The 20,441-nt window shown below is 44.1% G+C and overlaps 1 protein-coding gene across 2 annotated transcripts in view; it reads right to left on the bottom strand.

The window, feature by feature from the left end:
- Positions 1-19,494, bottom strand: part of NPR3 (natriuretic peptide receptor 3) — a 40,732-nt gene extending 21,238 nt beyond the window's left edge. The window contains exons 1-2 of one of the 2 annotated variants that reach the window (XR_015049455.1): positions 18,514-19,494; positions 12,797-12,919 (exon numbers count right to left, since the gene is read on the bottom strand). Coding sequence is in view for 1 of the 2 variants with exons in the window: in XM_085846935.1 (XP_085703061.1) it covers positions 12,797-12,919; positions 18,514-19,177 (787 nt within the window). In the remaining variant the exon portion in view is untranslated. The remainder of the gene's footprint in view (positions 1-12,796; positions 12,920-18,513) is intronic. The other variant, XM_085846935.1, reaches the window with a different exon arrangement.
- Between the last annotated feature and the right edge of the window lie 947 nt (positions 19,495-20,441).

Genomic DNA, 20,441 nt, shown 5'->3' with positions numbered 1-20,441 from the left:
TCCATGTAAACCTGTACTAACCTGTTTCATGGTAAGGCTGTTGGCGGCTTAGTCTCCCTAAAAGGTTTATTGGTGAGGAGGGTGTATGGATATGGACACCCAGCAGGATTTTTTTTTAAGACACCTGTCAAAGGGTGGAAGAGCTTATTGTGAGCTAACGGCCATCCATATTTGGTGCCCAACTGTGTCTGCAGACGTCCTTCTGCAGTTGGGTTACCTCTTTTTAGGAGCTTGCTTGGTAGCTGGATTTGTACTCTGGCCACGTAAAACACTTCATACTGCAACATACACAAAACAAATGACACTGAAAACCCACTCCGTGGGAGTACCTCCTGTGCAGCTGCCCTTCACAGGGCAGCTCACCGGATGATGGGATTGGGGTAAAGCCTTCAGGACCCCCATTCCTTGATGTTCTGAGGAGAACCATGGAGAAATCTTGCCGAGTCGGGTTGTGGTGGTGTGTGTTGGGTGGTGCTAAGGTGTTGTCCACCAGATGACAGTCTCCTCGGGTTAACCTGAGGCGGTCCCTTCGGGTGGGTGCCTGGAATGTCCTCACTCTAAGAGAGGATGATCACGTGTCTCTGCTGTCTTCTGAGCTCCAGTGTTTGAATATCAGTATTGCAGTAATTTCTAAGGTTCGGAGACCAGATAGTGGTGAGATTATGGCGGTTGGATGCACCTACTACTGGTCTGGTCGCTCTGATGGATTCCATGCCCAAGAAGTTGCTGTATTCCCATGATAATCGAGATAAAAGGAAGTGATGTAACTACTTGAGTACATTTCTCAGTCGGCCTGCCATCTGATGCATCCAAGTTGATCTCTTGCAATCCTTGTTACGCTAACGAAATCATTGCTTGTGAGTAGAAAAATACTGTTGCAGCCATGGGTACCGAGACACCAGCTTGTCACTCAGGGGGATTAATCGCCGGTTGTCCTCAGAAGAGCCAGACCTGGGGCCACCGCTCACAATTAACGTTGTGGCATAGTGGGTTGTTTTAGAACCACGAACGCCACCCAGTCAACCACGAGTTCCAGTGTCCACCGTCTAATTATGCCGTTTAACTAGAGGTCACGTGGTTACCTGAGTGGGGAGCGTGCCCTCGGCAAAGTACCAATGTTATCTCGATTGATTTTAATTAGGGTGGCCGAGCGTTTTAACCGCTGGTGTGTGCTGACTATTTTTGGTCAAATCTGTGGTAATTACCTCCCAGTCTATCGAGGTTTGGACAATGCTAGGCCAATGGAAGGAAAGGACAAACACAGACAGGTTGGAAGTCAACAAATGATTTATTAATAATAAAATAAATTTAAAAAATTTTTTTATCTCCTGAGGTAAATAAATGAATAAATTCCAAAGCAATCGAAATGAATAATTAATCAAGCAAAATCAATCAAAATGACATTAAAGAGACAAAGAGCAGATGCTTATCGGGGGTTGACTTACTTGCAGCTAAAAACAGACAAGGGTACCCAGCAGATCATTGGGGGGGGGAGTGGGGGGGGGCGGGGAGAAGAGTCATCTCTTTCACCAGAGAGTAGTCGTCCATGAAGTGAAAACGTTCTGAAATGTGTGCGTGCATGTCTTGTCCGTCGCCAGCACCCAGCCTTGCCGTACACCCACTCGCGAACAGATCGTCTGCCGCTGGTTTAGACCCTGGTGCTGAGACACGAGTATCTCCTCACACTTCATGAAACTGGTGACGTCCAGTGACCCACACGGTCTGTCGGTGACTGACCCGTGCCTCACTCGTTGGTGACCGGCCCGTGCCTCACTCGTTGTCGGCGCTGCTCACACCCACACGCCACCACATGCTCGCTTGCTCAAGCACTGGGAAGGACGAATTGTCTCGTTGTTGGCGCTGGTCAGACACCCACATGCACGCTTCCTCGCTTGCACGCTTCCTCGCTTGCACGCTCCCTCGCTTGCACGCTTCCTTACTTGTGCGCTTCCTCTCTGGCTTGCTTCTTCCCTCGCGCGCTTCAGATCTCGCTTTCTATTTGACTCGCTTGCCCACTTCTTGCTCGCTTCTCTTCTCACGCGCTTCCTCTCTCGCTTTCTTCTCCCCCTGTACGGACCTCCAATTCTTTTATATATGTGGCCCGTCTCGGCGGCCGCAGAGTCCCCCCAAGCTCACCCTGCCCCACTTGCGCACTGTTACCATGACGACCCGTGCGCTCAAAAAAAAGGCGGGCGTCAGTGCTCGCGAAAAATATGTGCATAAACGTTGCTGAGGAAAAATAAGGTGGGCGCCGGCGCTCGTGAAAGAAATGTGTGTAAACGTGTCTGTCGTAAAGAAAAAAAGCTTCCCATAAGAGAGGGGATATATTCTTCACCCTTCTCAATGCATCACATTTAAAATCCCATTAGACATGGGGATGGGGCTAATCTGAACATGCATTTAAGGAAATAACTGTCTGAGGATGTGTGGATGCATTCATCAGACCGGATTCTGAAATCCTTAACAATATCAATGAACAGTTCATCTTGTTATATCGATAAGTATTTTGCACATGTTGTAGTTGAAATATTGTTTTTATGTATGCTGAATTTACATTATCAGTTCAGTCAGGCTTGCCTACTATCCAGTGTCACCAGTTGCTCGCTGGCATTGTTTGTTATCTAACATATAAAGCTCATTCTCACCACTGACTCGCTGAATGACTGACTCACTGACTGATATTAAAGATCGGTATGTTCCAGGTAACGCAGAGAGCTTAAATTTTGCATGCCAATAGACATCGAAGCCAATATACTGGAAAAAACAAACAAACAGAACTATAGGAAAACATCCGGAAAGGAAATGAAACAAAACGATAAATATCCTTGAGTGGCCCACTCAGAGTCCTGGCCTAAATCCAATCGACAATCTGTGACATGATTTGAAGTTTGCTGTCCATCAACGCTCCCCATGCAACTTGACTGAGCTTGAACAGTTTTGTGCTGAAGAATGGGCAAATATTGCCCAATGAAGGTGTGCAAAGTTGGTTGAGACCTATCCTAACAGACTCACAGTGATAATTGCTGCCAAACATGCTTCCACCAAGTATGACCTCAGGGTGGTGGGCACTTATCCAACCAAGATATTCTAGTTTTGTGTTTTCAATTAATTTTCCGAAATTTGTAGAATTTGTTTTTCACTTGGAAATTGTAATTTACGATGTGTAAATACAGGTGGGAAAAGTCTGTTTTAATGCAATTTAATTTCAGGCTATAAGGCAACAAAAGGTGAAAATTTTGAAAGGGGATGTAGACTTACTATCGGCACCGTACATATAGTGCCACCAGAATTTCATCACGGCCCTTGGTACTATTCATCAATACATTCCAGAAATACTCCCTCACTTAAAAAATTCCCATCATCTTGTTTGGTGTCTGCCGATGAAGCAAAATGCTACTTTGCTGAAAGCAATAATTATATCTGTGGATTTAACCAGACCGATACCCCTCCCAATGACAACCAATTAAAACAAACAAGTTCAAAGTGGATGCAATGACAAGAAGTCAGTGGCAGATTTATCAAATGTGAGCAGACTGGCACAGTAGAAGAACTTTATGACTGCATGTGTTCTTGCTCCCAAATTCCTCAGGCACTGTTTTGTGAAGCGAAAACAGGCTGAGAGATATGAAGGAGACGAGGCTGAAGCATTGAAAGCTGATTATACCATGGCTGTCCTACAAATGGATTCTGCAGAAAACTTCACCTGTATTTCCCAAGATGAGGTGCAATCAGCTTACCGAAATCAGACACAAGTTACACTATCCACATCTGTAACTTGGTTCAGAGGGAACGTGTCCCCTCATGTGGTTATCCAAGCATCATGAGAAAACATCAGCTGAAGCATTTATGGATGAGATATTGCCTGGGATGCCTGAAGGTGTTACTGAAGTTAGAGTCTGGCCAGATGGACCTGCAAGCCAATTCTAGAGCAAGTATGTGATGTCTGCCATCCAGCCTCTGTCAGAAAAACAAGGTAAAAAGCATGGTTGGAACTTTAGTGCAACAAGCCATGGTAAAGGACCGGTAGATGGAGTTAGTTGCAACCCTTAAAGGGATTGCTGCAGATAGAGTGAAAATGAGAAAATGTATCAGCAGTGCCCAAGATTTCTATGAAACAGTAAAGCAATAATCAATTAAAGCTACTTTGGTCACAGCTGATTCCTTTGGTGAACATGCAGCTTTGCTGAACTTGGAACAAGTATTCAAAGGAGTACACCAAATCGGTGGCATTTCACAGTACCACTTTATTGAACCGAGTGGGGCAGGATTTGTCACCTAAGGGTACATAGCTAAGTGTGTGCTACAACCAGAGATTCCAGTCATGTTGAAGCAGATAAAAAAAATGGAATCGGCCTCCTGGATGCATATTGTTGCAGTTATGGAAAAGACCCCCGTGCATTCAGACATGTAGGATTTTCCCCAGAGAGATATTTCTTAAGTATATACTTAGATAGATTCCCTATGCATTGTTGAGAGGGAGATGCATTGTGAGTTTAATGTGTTCATTTCTGGAGTAATGTCCCCCAACTTTCCAACTTTTAGTCCAACAATCCACCCATTCGTTCCTCCATCTCAAACCGCTCCCATCATCCTTTGGCATCCCAACCTCCTCCCACCCCCACCCACTTCACAACTATCCCCCCTTTCACGGGAGTTCGCACGTCATGAATTTCCTATTCGTTCAATACAATGGACCCGATTTACCTGTTAACTCATAAAAAGGATCCTTAATCATGTGCAAACGCCATGCAATTAAATATACTTGTTATTTTCCTGCAAAACCCCCCATTTGGACACATTGGAGACAATCAATAGTGCTGCAGTGGTATTATTCTTTCTTTTCTTGCTTGCAAAACTCCCATTTAAAACACAATAAATGCTATCATTAGATCTGCACGATCATTAGCGTTGCAGCTATCGTCGTTATGCGTTCAACGGAGACAACAACCACACCCCCTATCAGCAGTTGTAAAAGGCAGGTTGGCTTAACCTCCATGGAGAGGGCCTCGAAGGTGGATAAAAGTTCAGGAGTGTCAAGGAAGACTTTGCACGACTGAGGGTACCCAGTCAATGACTGGCTTTGGAAGCCAACTTTTTTTAAATTATACAAATAAGCACTGACACCAAATATCAGTGCCCACTTATACCATGAAAATGGTACAAAAGAGGTGTTGGGAAATAATTGGATTGCAGTGTCATCCACTGGACGAGGAACATGCCTTCTACGGCTTCAGCAACACTATACCCACCCTCTTCCCAACGGGTGTAGTTTTGTGTTTGCCACTGGCTAAATACTAGTTCATCCAACTTTTTACCACTCAGCCTGAATTGGGCTAAGGGGTATTGTCGTCACAGGCGTTGTCCGGCGGGCCTCCATCCGGGCGTCTGTCAACTTTTGGTTTCCGTCAATTTCGAGGAGAACGCCTTGTCCGATTAAATCCATTTTTGCTGGGTGTGTTGGGGTTGAGTTGAGGAAGGTTCCTTTCGAAAATGAGCATGCTGCCATTTTCAATATGGCCACCATCTTGAAATTAGTTTGCGTCAAGGGGCTGAGGGGTTACGCCCGCTTTGCAGTGCTATTTTTATCGTTGCCATTGGCTAAAACTAGCTCATCCGCCTCACATTAAGGGTTCCACGATCCCTCTCGGCTACCCTAGCTCCCACAAACTGGTCCAATCTGGATGGGTGTTTTTAGGAGACACCATCTTCTTACTCGATGGCCATTGACTCCCGAATGGAGCTCATTCACCCTTTGTGTAGTGTTGTTTTTATTCCTGGAAGGGAGTCACATTCACCCTCCCCACGAGGAAAGCCATTGAAGAGTGCTGGTTTAGTCACTGACAACCCAATCATGCTGCAGGTAGCACTGGGTTACATGCTACCAGTGGCAGTCCCAAACAACTGACCTGGCATCACTTGAATAAGTGGTTTGCAGAGCCATCTTGACGCATAGGCACGCAGGGCAGTTGCCCAGGTCCCCATGATTTTAGGGGCCCCATGAATAGAGCGCGCCACTACTAAATTATAAAATATATATAAACATGCATATACTTTTTTAAAGAAGAAGAAGGAACTTCCAACCAAAAGTAAAAAACTATATCGACTCCGCTAATTTCAGCAAAAAAGCGAGAGCAGACCTGGTCTCAGGCAACATTTCGCTGGCTTTGCAGCCGGTGAAACATTGTGCCTGATGAAGACATTGATTACGGTGAACTTCTAAATGAATGCAAGCAGCTCAAGCACTACATGGTCCACGATGAAGAATGTGACTCTCCCTGCGGTGTACAGCAAACTCATTTCAGATAACTTGAAATCTGTGTTTACCAATGTTGAAATCGCATTCAGAGTGTTCATGTGCATGATGGTGACCAACTGTATGGGGGAACGCTCATTTTCAAGATTGAAACTAACAAAGAATCATCTTCGCAGCACAATAGGACAGCAGCGTATGAACTGGCGTTCACTCATGTGCATGGAAAATCACATCCTGAAGAACATTGACTTCCAACCAATTATAAAACAATTCTCTGCAAAGAAATGTTGCAAATATTTGTGTTGATTAATTCTTGCTCGACCAATTAATTATATGTTTAATTTTACTGAAAGCTTTCGTTTTCATTTCAGTGGGTGGGTGGGTAGGGGCCCCAAGTACATTGCTTTGCCCAAGGCCTACAATGCTATTAAAATGGCCCTGGTGGTTTGTCCAAGAAAGATCATAATGGCCGACAGTAAGGCTCAAAAGTTTGAGTGACTGAACTTGAAAAGGATTGTTGAGGAAGTAGGATTCCTCAGATGGTCTTTTCAGAGAGACAGAATGAGAGTGTGAGACCTGCAGCAAATAACACATGAGGTCATGGTCACCGTTCCAGGAAAGAGGTACGATTGGATATACAACAGAGTTCACAATGTCAGTTTTTGTTAGCAAGTTCACAATGTTAGTTTTTGACAACTGTGTAAACTTGAAATTCGTGAACTTCATTTTTTTTTTTTTAATATTCAGGAATGACAAAGTTAGCGAAGAAGTCTAGAAAAATGACATATCGATAACCTGAGGTTGGTGGTGGTCGGGCTTCTGGGAGACATTTATTCTTAAATAAGGAAGTCTGCTTTGTTTGTGTGAAACCTTGCTTCCACTGGGCATCTTAAATAAACTGCTATGATATATTTTAGAAAAAGACCACTACGTGGTATGTCCAATAAAATTAATGGCTGATAGTGAGGCCCAAAAGTTTGAGTGACTGAACTTCTTCAAGAGGTTTGTTAAGGAACCTCTGGATGACAGCTGCCACATGGACACTGAAGTTGTCGATGACTTGGCTGAGAACTGGAGCTGATATGCATCTGATTTTCCTTCTGTTATTTTTCAACTCTTGCAGTGTGTGAGGGTTGTTTTCATAGACTTTGAGTTTCCCCCATAGATAGTAGGTGGGAGGAAACCGATCCATGGAGTAGGGAGGCCATGGGCTGTCCATATGTCTTGTTTCTTTCTCCCCTCTTATTTATTTTGGTCGAGTGCTGCAGTAACTGTATCTTGTACAGATAGTTTCACATTGTCGTTTATGATTCTGCCAACAGTCATGTGAGAGATAGTCCCACCAGCTGTGTAAATCGGTGTATTGACTTTTTCTGAGAAGCATGCAAAGCTTCTCTTGCAGCTCTTATATTGTCGGGTATTCTGAACGAAGGTTTTCGACCACTGTGTCCTTTAATTTGGTCTTTCACACCTCCAGTGTCTCTAAACTCTTCAACACTATTTGATGGATTTGTATTATTGATTCCTTACATTTGGATAGACCCTTAAAAATTGCCTTTGTGTAGAAACATTTGACTTTGTCACAAAAAAAGTCTCTGAAATGAGTGTCCATATGGCACAGATAAATTGTTCTTCATTATTTTTAACTCGCTGAAGGGCCCGTCTACGACGGGCACTTGAGTACTATTCTTTTCGAACAACTTGTATAACATGTTCTGTGATTGTTGCATTATTTAACTAGAACTGCACTCAGTAGAGTGCATACCTCCGCCAGGCTGAACAGTTTATGTTTTGTATTCCAACGATAGGCCGGATCTACATCCAGAACTCAACCAAAATCTAATCAACTTGTTTTTGTCATCTACCCAACTCATCCACCAAGTTTTGTAAAAATCCATCCACAACTTTTCGAAATGTCTTGTTCTTTATCGTTTTTGGCCCCATTTTTCAATGGTGAAGAATCACTTTAAAATCCTCATATCCGGATCTGGATCTTCACGAAAATCTAAGCAATTCGCCCATGCCACATACCCAATCTGAACACCACATTTAGTCCAAATCAGTGCACAACTTTTTGAGATATCCTGCTCACAGACAAACAAACAGACAGGGGTGAAAACATAACCCCTGTCCATTTTTGGTGGTGGAGGTAATTAAAGAATCAATAAGAATGAATTCTTATCCTCAATATTATGACAAATTCGTGTTTGAATTTGTGATTTAAGAAAGCTTGGCATTGATTTAAGTAGACTCGTACTTTTGCATGTATGTGTTTACAATTGAATTCTCGCTTCAGCATCCCATGCACTTCTGGACTAGCACACAACCCACCATTGGATGCGATTTTGGCTACATGTATACATACATACATATATACATATGTACATACATACGTGATAACTGCATTATAGTAAGCTGAAACCCAGATGTTATTTAAGTGATCAGAGGAGATAAAAATCACAAGATGAGAAGTTTGAATTTAATAGGGGATAATATATAATTTCCCAACCTGTCACTGCTGAAGTCGTAGTGGTCACATTTGCCGTATGAGCGTGAGCATTATTGTACAGTTGAGTTGCACCTTGAGACAGCACACCAGACACTATATGTGTACTCTAATTGCTTGTCTCACTTTATTGTAGAAGTCGTCACTGTCCTACACATTCGTGGTTTTCCCATGTTCAACAAATTGCACACATTCACTTGTTAAGGATTCAAGACATTTGCCAAAAGTTTTTGAGGATGATGGCTGAACCTTGAATTACTTTGGTGGCGGGGATCAACAATGCATCCACTACATGCCGGCTTACTTTGACTCGAGCAAAAAAATATGGACCCAGGTCTCAGCACATTTAAAAACACACCTAATCTTCAGGAAATATTCTCTGTTGATCTGGTAGCATTTCAGGAGCTCTTTTGCATTGGCCACATGAGTTGTCTTTCAATAAAACCTGAGGTCCTTTGGTAACCACCTTGCATTCACCTTGAAATCCGAGTGAGAATATACAGTAGATTGATGGCTCACTTCCAACACTTTACCCTTCCTCCTGCCCATGGTTCACTGAGGCTTGTGGCGAGGCAGTTGTCCTGAAACAACTTGCCTTTGCCTCATGGAAAGCAAACCCAACTGACGGTAATCTCAGTTCCTTCCATAAAACTCGGACAAGTGTGCATCTACCCTCAGGAGAGCCAGAAAACAACATCTTTCTAGGCTCAAGTCTGAACTCTCAAACCTCTCTCCCTCCTCAAAATCCTGGAGGTGTCTAATCAAATCTGTTTCTGGTGTATGTTCCCCCTCCATCCCCTCCCTTCCCTCAAATGTCCGCACTGCTGATACCGCACGTGAAAAAGCTGAATGCCTAAACTCGGTGTTTGCATCGAAATATTGTGTCCAAAACCCATCGCTTTCTGTACCCATCTTACCCAGTCGCACCCAACTGTCGCTGGACTCCGTTTCCTTTTCTTCTGACAAGGTGAAAAGCTTGCTGTCAAACCTCGACTCCGATTCTGCAACCGGTCCAGACGACATCAGCCCACGTGTCCTAAAAACCTGCTCTTGCTCACCCTGTCTCTGTTCTATTCACCCTCTCATTTGCTCAAGGTCATCTGCCATCTGTTTGGAAATCAGCAAACATAACTGCCCGACATAAAAAAGGTGCAAAAACAGATCCCTGCAACGACAGACCAATCAGCCTTCTCCCAATCATCAGCAAGGTTATGGAATCCATCATCGCTTCAGACATTAAATCCTTCCTCTTCTCCAAAGGCCTGATTTCCGATCATCAATTTCGTTTCAGACCAGGTCACTCTACCCTGGATATGCTGCTTCTGCTCTCCCAACAATGGATGGATGTCCTCAATGCCGTACATGAAATCAGAGCCATATCCCGAGACATATTGTGTGCTTTTGACACAGTCTGGCACCCTGCCCCTACTCACCAAACTCTCTTCCTATGGTATCCAAGGCCATCTCCACTCATGGCTCACAGACTTCCTCTCCTGTCACAGTCAACGTGTGGCCCTAAATGGAGTTCTTTCATCCCATCTTTCTGTCCAGGCTGGAGTTCCTCAAGGTAGCGTTCTGGGCCCTGTTCTTTTTCTGGTTTTCATCAATGATCTCTCCGATTCTCTGGAAATCCTCTTCATCTCTTTTCTGATGACTCCACCCTCTGCCGTACCATCTTTCATCCCTTAGACTGGCAAGCAGCAGCTTCTTCGCTAACTGCAGATCTGGATAAAATCACAAACTGGTCCAACACATGGAACATGTCTTTCAATCCGGACAAATCTCACACTCTCACTATGTCTCTCCGAAAGGACCGTTTGGAAAACACCCCCATCCACTTTCTCAACAATCCTCTGGAAGAAGTCCTTTCTTTCAAGCTTCTGGGTCTCGCTATCTGCCATGATCTTTCCTGGGAAAGCCACATTTCAAACCTCGCCTCCAAAGCCAGTTGCCGACTGGGAATCGTCCGTCGTACAAAGTCCTTCCTCGGCCCACCTGAGCTCCTGACCACATACAAAGCTTTAGTCTGCAGCCTGATGGAGTACTGCTCTCCCCTCTGCACTGGTGCTCCTGCCTCACCTTTCTCGGCTTCACGCTGTGGAAACCAAGGCATTTCGGATCATTGGCATCTCCCGCAATGAGGCTGAGTCTTTGGACCTCTCACTCTCTCACCGCAGGCAGGTCCGTGGTCTTTCTGTCTTCTACCATCTCTTCTCCGGTCTCGCCCCCCTGCTGTGTCTGCGATTTGGCCCCACCATATTTCCGCAGGGTGCTAAAGGTCAGCCAACAACCCCCTTCTGGTAAAACTACCAAAATCACGAATCACTGCTCACCTTCACTCTTTCATTCTTCTTTTTCCCCACCTTTGGAATAAACTCCCTCACTCTGTTCAATCCCATTCTTCCCTCCAGGCCTTCAAAACCGCTGTTCACCACCACCTCTTATCGTCCCCCACCAAATCCTTGATCTTTTCTACCCCCGTTAATCCACCCCAAACCCACCTTCTTCAAATTCCCTGCTTTCCTTCCTGAAAGTCCCTGTGGTGTCCATCTTGTATACCCTGTGTTCCCCACCCCATCCCTCTCTCTTCCACATATCTAATGTCTCTGTTTCCCACTGTTTTGTCCTTCCCACTCCCACCCCTCTTGTCTCATGCCCCCCTTGCTCTGTGTTGTGTGTTGGCTCTCATACGAGCCTCGATAAGGCATACAAAAAAAAAGATCCATTTATTCTGCAATTTCGCAAATTTCAATCAAATGATTCTTCAAGTTTGCTATTTTACATTTATATTGCTTGCTTGAATGACAGCAGTTCGCTCGTGCATACGAAGATACTGAGGATCACTCACAAATTCACAGCCATTTTAAAATTTGCTGCACCATGGAAACACACAACTCGGTGAAAGATATGTATCACCAAATTTTACAGATGGTTTCCCTGTGAATCTCAACTGCTTTGCTAGTTTTCACAAATAACTTATTTATAAATCTCTACACTACAGTGCATGTGAGCCACAATCTTGGTAATATGCAGAATGCTTTCGGCAGTGGCGATCACACTTGCTGTTTAATTTCCAATATCATTGAAATCCACATACATATGAAGTTATTGTAAATTGAAGAAACATTCAGCATTCAACTGATATTTTTGCTTGATCTAAAAGAAAATGTCCATGTCAATCCTGAAGCACCCTTGTATATATTAGCTGATGTATCTTAAACAGAATTGAAAATAGAAATGGTTGTCGAACTTTGTTTGCATAACTACCAATGGGAAAATGACCTCTCCTCGACTTTTTGAATTCAAACATCATTTTCAAATCGACAAAAGATCATGTAAAGTGTGATTTTAAGTTATTACTCATTTTACACAGTTATTGTTAAAAAAAAAATAGTAATAATAATTAACAGAACAAGGGATGCTGTATGGTCAAACACCAGTCATGAGACGTGATAACGAAAAGGTGAAGAGCGGTGAGACCAAATAAATGGCAACTATAAGTAGTTTCCAGGCAAGGATAACTGCAAACATTATCAGTTTCCTTTCAGAGAAGCAGTTCAATCACAGGTCTAAGATCAGAAAGTAAAGAAGATGGTTTAAAAAAAATATCTTCATTTAGTGCAATAACTAAGTTGAATTTCACTGAGATGGGTGGACTAACTAATACCATTTATCTCCTTTTGGCAGTCTGCTTCTTTGAAAGTCATTTAACTCCAATGAATTTACTCATATAATTTATTAAGGTTCTCTGTTTTCGCTTATAGCAGCTTGGCTGCCAGGTAGCTATCATTTCGTGGAGCATGACTGTGCCACTGATGCTGCGCCCCTATACGAGTATACCGGTACTCATTTCGCCGACTTCAGGAGGATGACAGGCTGAGTCGACCCCACCTGGTGTTTATTCAGTAACCAACGGGGCTCAAACTCAGGACCCTAGGATTCCAAGCCAGCCATCCTTACCACGAAACCAACACCAGACTTATTTATTAAAGTTAAATGGTACTACCGAGTGAAAGTAGCTTTGGCCTTGTCCATACCATACAAAGTACTGTTGAAGAGTTCGATGTTGAAGAAGATGTAGTCTCCGTTGGTCATGCCACTGCGGTGTGCAGCGAGCATGATTTTGTGTACGGCAGTTGCTTCAAAGCACAGCACAGCAACTGCAAAAGCACAGCATATTCAATAAGTCAAAACCCTCTGAACACCGATTGACTACTACTACTACTCAGCAGACACATCCGAGAAAGAGTTCACAATGCCGCGCCATGAGTCTTTGTCCATCATCAGTGTCTGCATGTCTGCTGTGTCATGCTGGATATCCCTTGCTACGCAGTCGATTTACACTGATTGAAACAGGCATGGAATGGTGTCAATAATGACTGGAGCCCTTCAGCAGTTTTGTTCCCCACTGTGTTGGGCTTCCCTCTTTCTTGTGCTCCCTTTGCTACATGTTCTGTGTGTTAGCTCTTATACGAGCCTCAACAATGTATACAAAAAAAAAAAATCCCCCACGTGCCATTTTCCTTAGAAGGGAATTTATCATGTCTGCTTGAAAAATTTTCTCGAGGATGTCATGGAGAACCTTTCCACCTCTACTCCTTCTTAGTTCCCATCGTGTGCTGCCTTTTTGGCTGTTAGTTGCATCACCGGGGTAGTTAGTTATCATTTCTTGGAAGCGCGACTGTGTCGCTGATGCAGTGCTCCTATTACCAGTATACTGCTACTCATTTCACCGTCCTCAGAAGGCTGACAGGCTGAGTCAACCCCCTGGTGTCAATTCAGTAGCCAACGGGACTCGAACTCAGGACCATAGGATCCCAAGCCACCGCCATAACCACAAAGACAACATCAGGCTACTCCTTCTCACTTAATGCATGCAATCACCCCTTGCCTCCAATTCTGTCTTGCACACTTCCTTTGAGTCAGAATTTCATTTTATGCTTAAAAGCGCACATCACCAATGATGTGTTGTTATGCATTTGAGGCACCCTGCCTCACTTTGCTTCTGGTACCGTGTAATTCATGTGGTATAAAACAGCACAATACAACTATAATGGCACTAGGTAGAGCGCATACCTCCACCGAGCTGAACAGTTTATGTTTTGTATCCCACCGATAGGTCGGATCTGCATCCGGACCTGAACTAAAATCGAATCAGCTTGTTCCTGTCACCTACCAACAGGGCCGGGTTGAGGCATGGGCAATCTGGGCAGTTGCCCAAGGGCCTCCACATATTTCATGGAAAAAAAATTTGAAGGAAAAATGTATTTGTGAGTGCCTGAATGGTAGTTGGTAGTTAGTGGAACAGATATAAGATATTCATCTTATCTCATTCTCTATTTTATATGGAAGTTCAGATTCTTTCTTCTTGAAAAATATACTTTATGGATGACTAAATATGTCTTGTCACCTTTTTAGTATTCTAAGGTAGGGTGGGCCTCCACTACTGAAGGCTGTCCAGGAGCCACCACGTGTCTAAATCCGGCCCTGCCTACCAAAAGTAAACGGTTCAGCTTGGTGGGGTACTTGATCTACCGAGCGTCGTTCTCATTGCAGATGCATTGGGTGTAAGAGGATGAGTGGGTGCGGCGTGCAGGTGTCTCTAATGTATAAAAATGGGTCACATGTAATAAGGACAGCCCCAAGAAGAAGGAGTTGTGGATATTTGTTCAAAGAACCTTTTCTTCCAGTTTATAGTCGGGTTGGGAATCAAACCCAGCTGGACTACAGACGGCTCACTCAAACGTAAGTGGGTGACATTCGCACCATCCGTCGGACTCCGCAGTGTATACTTGTCCAAAAGGCAGGAGAAAAGTAATAAACACATGCAAGGGCACTTTGCATCGCAGAACGCGGATTAACAAGAAGACATCACAGGAATAAATAAAGAAAATGATGCATTTCCTTTGTGCCTCCAATCGCAGTGGATGTTGAATGATTTATGGATGCTCATGCTCCCATCACTGCAGCGCTGCAGTCAAATAAACCAGTGAATGATTATAAATAATACCACGATCCCGATCCCGTGAGGACTTATTCGGGATATATTGCAGCGAGAGGTGAACATATGTATGCCATTATCAATGAGCTTGTGGAGCGCTCAACAAGCGGCTTAATCATTCCAATGAAACGCTTGATAAGGAACGGCTGGCTTGGAAAGCGATAACCAGCTGATTCTTAACGGAACACCCCCCCCCCCCCCCAAGAGGTACAAACGAGCAACTTTTATTTTATTTCAATTAAATACACTGACAATTCCCCCTTAAAACACTGCACAGTCTTCATCTTCTTCCTGCACTTGTTTCGTGTGCAGCACAAGGCGATGCGCACCATGATTTGCTGGGGATGCAACTGTGCACTGATAAAGTGTCCCCTGCACGTTGGAGCAGGAATTTGTGCTTTGTTCAGGGTGCCGACGATAGCTCCTACTCTTCGTGGACATTGTGGGGTCTTTAACATCCACCAACGAGGACTCGCCCTTGTGGTATACCGAGCGCACACTCATTGATGCCTGATCGCACAGTCCGCAAAACAAGGGGATGACTGTTTTATAGCTGGGCTTCCACATTGTGGACACGCACCAACAAACAGAACAGAAATATTCACGTGTCTAAAATGAGAACAGTCCACGGGTCTAAGGTGAGTATCGTGAACGGGTCTAACATGAGTATAGTTGACTGGTCAAAGTTGAGTCCAGTTCACTGGTCTCAGATGAGTATAGTTCACTGGTCTAACATGAGTATAGTTGACTGGTCTAACATGAGCATAGTTGACTGGTCTAACATGAGCATAGTTGACTGGTCTAACATGAGTATAGTTGACTGGTCTAACATGAGCATAGTTGACTGGTCTAACATGAGTATAGTTGACTGGTCTAACATGAGCATAGTTGACTGGTCTAACATGAGTATAGTTGACTGGTCTAACATGAGTATAGTTCACTGGTCCAACATGAGTATAGTTCACTGGTCCAACATGAGTATAGTTGACTGGTCTAACATGAGTCTTCTTGACTGGTCTAACATGAGCATAGTTGACTGGTCTAGCCTGAGTATTGTTGACTGGTCTAACATGAGCAGAGTTGACTGGTATAAGATGAGTACACATCACTGGTTGAAAACGAGTATTGTTCACTGGTTGAAGATGAGTATAGTTCACTGGTCTAAGATGAGTATTGTTCACTGGTCTAAGATGAGTATTGTTCACTGGTCTAAGATGAGTATTGTTCACTGGTCTAAGATGAGTATTGTTCACTGGTCTAATATGAGTATTGTTCACTGGCCTAAGATGAGTATTGTTCACTGGCCTAAGATGAGTATTGTTCACTGGCCTAAGATGAGTATTGTTCACTGGTCTAAGATGAGTATTGTTCACTGGTCTAAGATGAGTATTGTTCACTGGCCTAAGATGAGTATTGTTCACTGGTCTAAGATGAGTACACATCACTGGTCTCAGATGAGTATAGTTCACTGGTCTAAGATGAGTATAGTTCACTGGTCTCAGATGAGTATTGCTCACTGGTCAAAGATGAGTATAATTCATGGGTCTAAGATGAGCATAGTTCACTGGTCTAAGGTGAGCATAGTTCACTGGTCTAAGATGAGTATTGTTCACTGGTCTAAGATGAGTATAATTCATGGGTCTAAGATGAGCATAGTTCACTGGTCAAAGATGAGTATAGTTTACTGGTCTAAGATGAGTATAATTCATGGGTCTAAGATGAGCATAGTTCACTGGTCTAAGATGAGTATCGTTCACTGGTCTAAGATTAGTATAATTAATGGGGCAAAGATGAGCATAGTTCACTGGTCTAAGATGAGTATTGTTCACTGGTCTAAGATTAGTATAATTAATGGGGCAAAGATGAGCATAGTTCACTGGTCTAAGATGAGTATTGTTCACTGATCTAAGATGAGTATTGTTCACTGGTCTAAGATGAGTATTGTTCACTGGTCTAAGATGAGTATAGTTCACTGGTCTAAGATGAGTATAGTTCACTCGTCTCAGATGAGTATTGCTCACTGGTCAAAGATGAGTATAATTCATGGGTCTAAGATGAGTATAGTTCACTGGTCTAAGATGAGTATAGTTCACTCGTCTCAGATGAGTATTGCTCACTGGTCAAAGATGAGTATAATTCATGGGTCTAAGATGAGTATAGTTCACTGGTCTAAGATGAGTATAATTCATGGGTCTAAGATGAGCATAGTTCACTGGTCTAAGATGAACATAGTTCACTGGTCTAAGATGAGTATAGTTCACTGGTCTAAGATGAGTATATAATTCATGGGTCTAAGATGAGCATAGTTCACTGGTCTAAGATGAGTATCATTCACTGGTCTAAGATGAGTATAGTTCACTGGTCTAACATGAGTATAGTTCACTGGTCTAACATGAGTATAGTTCACTGGTCTAACATGAGTATAGTTCACTGGTCTAACATGAGTATAGTTCACTGGTCTAACATGAGTATAGTTCACTGGTCTAACATGAGTATAGTTCACTGGTCTAACATGAGTATAGTTCACTGGTCTAACATGAGTATAGTTCACTGGTCTAAGATGAGTATTGTTCACTGGTATAAGATGAGTATTGTTCACTGGTATAGGATGAGTATTGTTCACTGGTCTAAGATGAGTATAGTTCACTGGTCTCAGATGAGTATTGCTCACTGGTCAAAGATGAGTATAATTGATGGGTCTAAGATGAGAATAGTTCACTGGTCAAAGATGAGTATAGTTCACTGGTCTAAGATGAGTATTGTTCACTGGTCTAAGATGAGTATTGTTCACTGATCTAAGATGAGTATTGTTCACTGGTATAAGATGAGTATAATTCATGGGTCTAAGATGAGCATAGTTCACTGGTCTAAGATGAGTTTAGTTCACTGGTCTAAGATGAGTATAATTCATGGGTCTAAGATCAGTATAGTTCACTGGTCTCAGATGAGTATTGCTCACTGGTCAAAGATGAGTATAATTGATGGGTCTAAGATGAGAATAGTTCACTGGTCAAAGATGAGTATAGTTCACTGGTCTAAGATGAGTATAATTCATGGGTCTAAGATGAGCATAGTTCACTGGTCAAAGATGAGTATAGTTGACTGGTCTAAGATGAGTATAATTCATGGGTCTAAGATGAGCATAGTTCACTGGTTAAAGATGAGTATAGTTCACTGGTCTAAGATGAGTATAATTCATGGGTCTAAGATGAGCATAGTTCACTGGTCAAAGATGAGTATAGTTGACTGGTCTAAGATGAGTATAATTCATGGGTCTAAGATGAGCATAGTTCACTGGTTAAAGGTGAGTATAGTTCACTGGTCTAAGATGAGTATAATTCATGGGTCTAAGATGAGCATCGTTCACTGGTCTAAGATGAGTATCGTTCACTGGTCTAAGATTAGTATAATTCATGGGGCTAAGATGAGCATAGTTCACTGGTTTAAGATGAGCATAGTTCACTGGTCTAAGATGAGTATCATTCTCGGGTCTAAGATGGGTATATTTCACCGATCAAAGATCAGTATAGTTGACAGGTCAAAGATCAATATAGTTCACGGGTCTAAGATCAGTATACTGTCGTTCACAGGTCAAAGATCAATATAGTTCACGGATCTAAGATCCCCGGAATTGTGAACTTTGTGCGAGGCGTTTAATTCCTTGTCTCGTTCGTTCGAATGTTGATGGCTTTGCACTCGCAAGCTCCACGGGTATTGCAAAGAGCGAGACCGCCCAACGTGCGTTGACCTTACCCGTGGAGTGTATCCGGACGTGCTCGACAACCTCGCGAGAGAAGTTATGTTGAGGCGTCACGAAGATGTCGGTCACGTAAATATCGACCTCGTTACGCATGGCTGCGAAAATGCCCTCGATGGTGAAGTAGCATTCGCGCTCCATCCGGTCATCGTGGTAGAGCAAAACCGCGCTCTTCCAGCTGAAGTGGCGGAACATGGCCAGGAAAAGACCTCCGAGCTTGGAGTATGGGGGGGAGACCCGCGTGAGATATTCGTACTCTCCGCCTCTCTTATCGGCAAACCCGTGAGCCAACGCTCCGGCCGTGAGCATCGGGACTTCCCAGTGCTTTGCCAGCCGTGCCACCGGAGCGGCAGCGTACACACACACTGGACCCACGATCACATCCGGCCGGCCATGCTGCTTCTCGAAGTCCAGAGTCTTGAAAAGCGCTTTGTTCCCGCAATCCGAGTCGGCAAACGTCACGTTGAGAGAGTGAGCACCCAGCAACGACGGGTTCCTCTGCACGGTCTCAACGGCAAGCTCCAAGGCGGGTCGCACCACGGACAGCGAGAAGAGGTAAGAATCGTTGGTGGGAAGCAGCGCCAGGGCCTTTATCTGCCTGCAGCGACTCGGTGTGATGAGCAAGGCCAATAAGAGCGGCACGCACGGACAGAGCTGCATGGTCGTCGTTGGCACAGTCCGTGGGACTTGCGCGCGCGCCTCGTGTCTCCACGTGCGGCCCCCGCTCCTCGTGTCTCCACGTGCGGCCCCCGCGCCTCGTGTCTCCACGTGCGGCCCCCGCGCCTCGTGTCTCCACGTGCGGCCCCCGCGCCTCGTGTCACACCCACCGTGTGGGATAACGAGTGCACGTCAGTGTACCCGAGCGAGCTGTGGGAGGATTAACGAATCGCCTTGGGGTCCCTCGATTCAAATGGCCACTAGTGGACTGCGATGAAGACGGTGGGTTGGGCCAATGAAAACGGCCAACGCTTAAAAAAAACGTGCGGATCCCACAAGTAAAAGGGACGGTGCACAAGTCCCAGGTACAAAAACCCAGCTTGATGTATGGCGGACAGGATGACTCCGCTTCTGGGTTGGACAAGAAGCCGTATCTAATGCTGCTGAAATTGCCGCTTGACACAGTCCCAAGAGAAGGAATTGCTTCGTGAAGCACGGCTTCCTTCCGAGGGGATGCGAAGCGTTGCCGTCCTGCCAGCACATTAGATCGTTGAGAAGACCATTTTGGCAGTACGACAAATTATCTGTACGAATGAAGCGCAGGATCCACCACATTTCCTCACCGGCAGCACTTTCTGATCTGTAACCGACGTACTGGTCTCATGAGCCTCCAGCTTGAGATTAATGACCAGAAGACCTTTCGGCGGAAACATATTGATCGTCATCTTGATTAGAGAATTATGAATTTGACCAGTGCAGAAATATTTCATGCCTGAACTAAACGCCATCTTTCCAATTCGAACAAGGCAGGGCATTTAACAATGCAGATAATTATTGATGGGGTGCAGAGATTATAGTACGTCTGAGAACCAAGGTGGACTCACTCACTCACTCACTCACTCACTCACTCACTCACTGACCCACAGCACCGTCACAATGGCTTTTCGTGCTCCTTCGACATTGCGCAAGGCTATTAAAATAAACCGCCCAATATATCAACACATCATGTAAAATAAGTCAGTAATGGTTCATATGTCGTACAAGTGAACCTGTCTAAGCATCATTAATTAATTTATTTTGTGAACTAGTAAGGATACCACTACACAAAAACACACCTCCACTTATAAGGTGTGGAGGTAAAAGTGAGGTCCTTGACAACGATACACAGAAGCACAGACTGACATGGGGTGAAGAAACTAAACAAATAATAACACACAGAATTAGTAAGTGGTCTCCACCTTGGACACAAAGGACATTGAATGTTTAA

Source organism: Eptatretus burgeri, chromosome 11, assembly GCF_056783735.1.
Source record: "Eptatretus burgeri isolate ZD-2024b chromosome 11, Ebu_testis_v1, whole genome shotgun sequence".
Taxonomy (NCBI): Eukaryota; Metazoa; Chordata; class Myxini; order Myxiniformes; family Myxinidae; genus Eptatretus; species Eptatretus burgeri.
The sequence above is the reverse complement of the archived record's forward strand: the minus strand, read 5'-3'. Positions and strand labels throughout refer to the sequence as shown.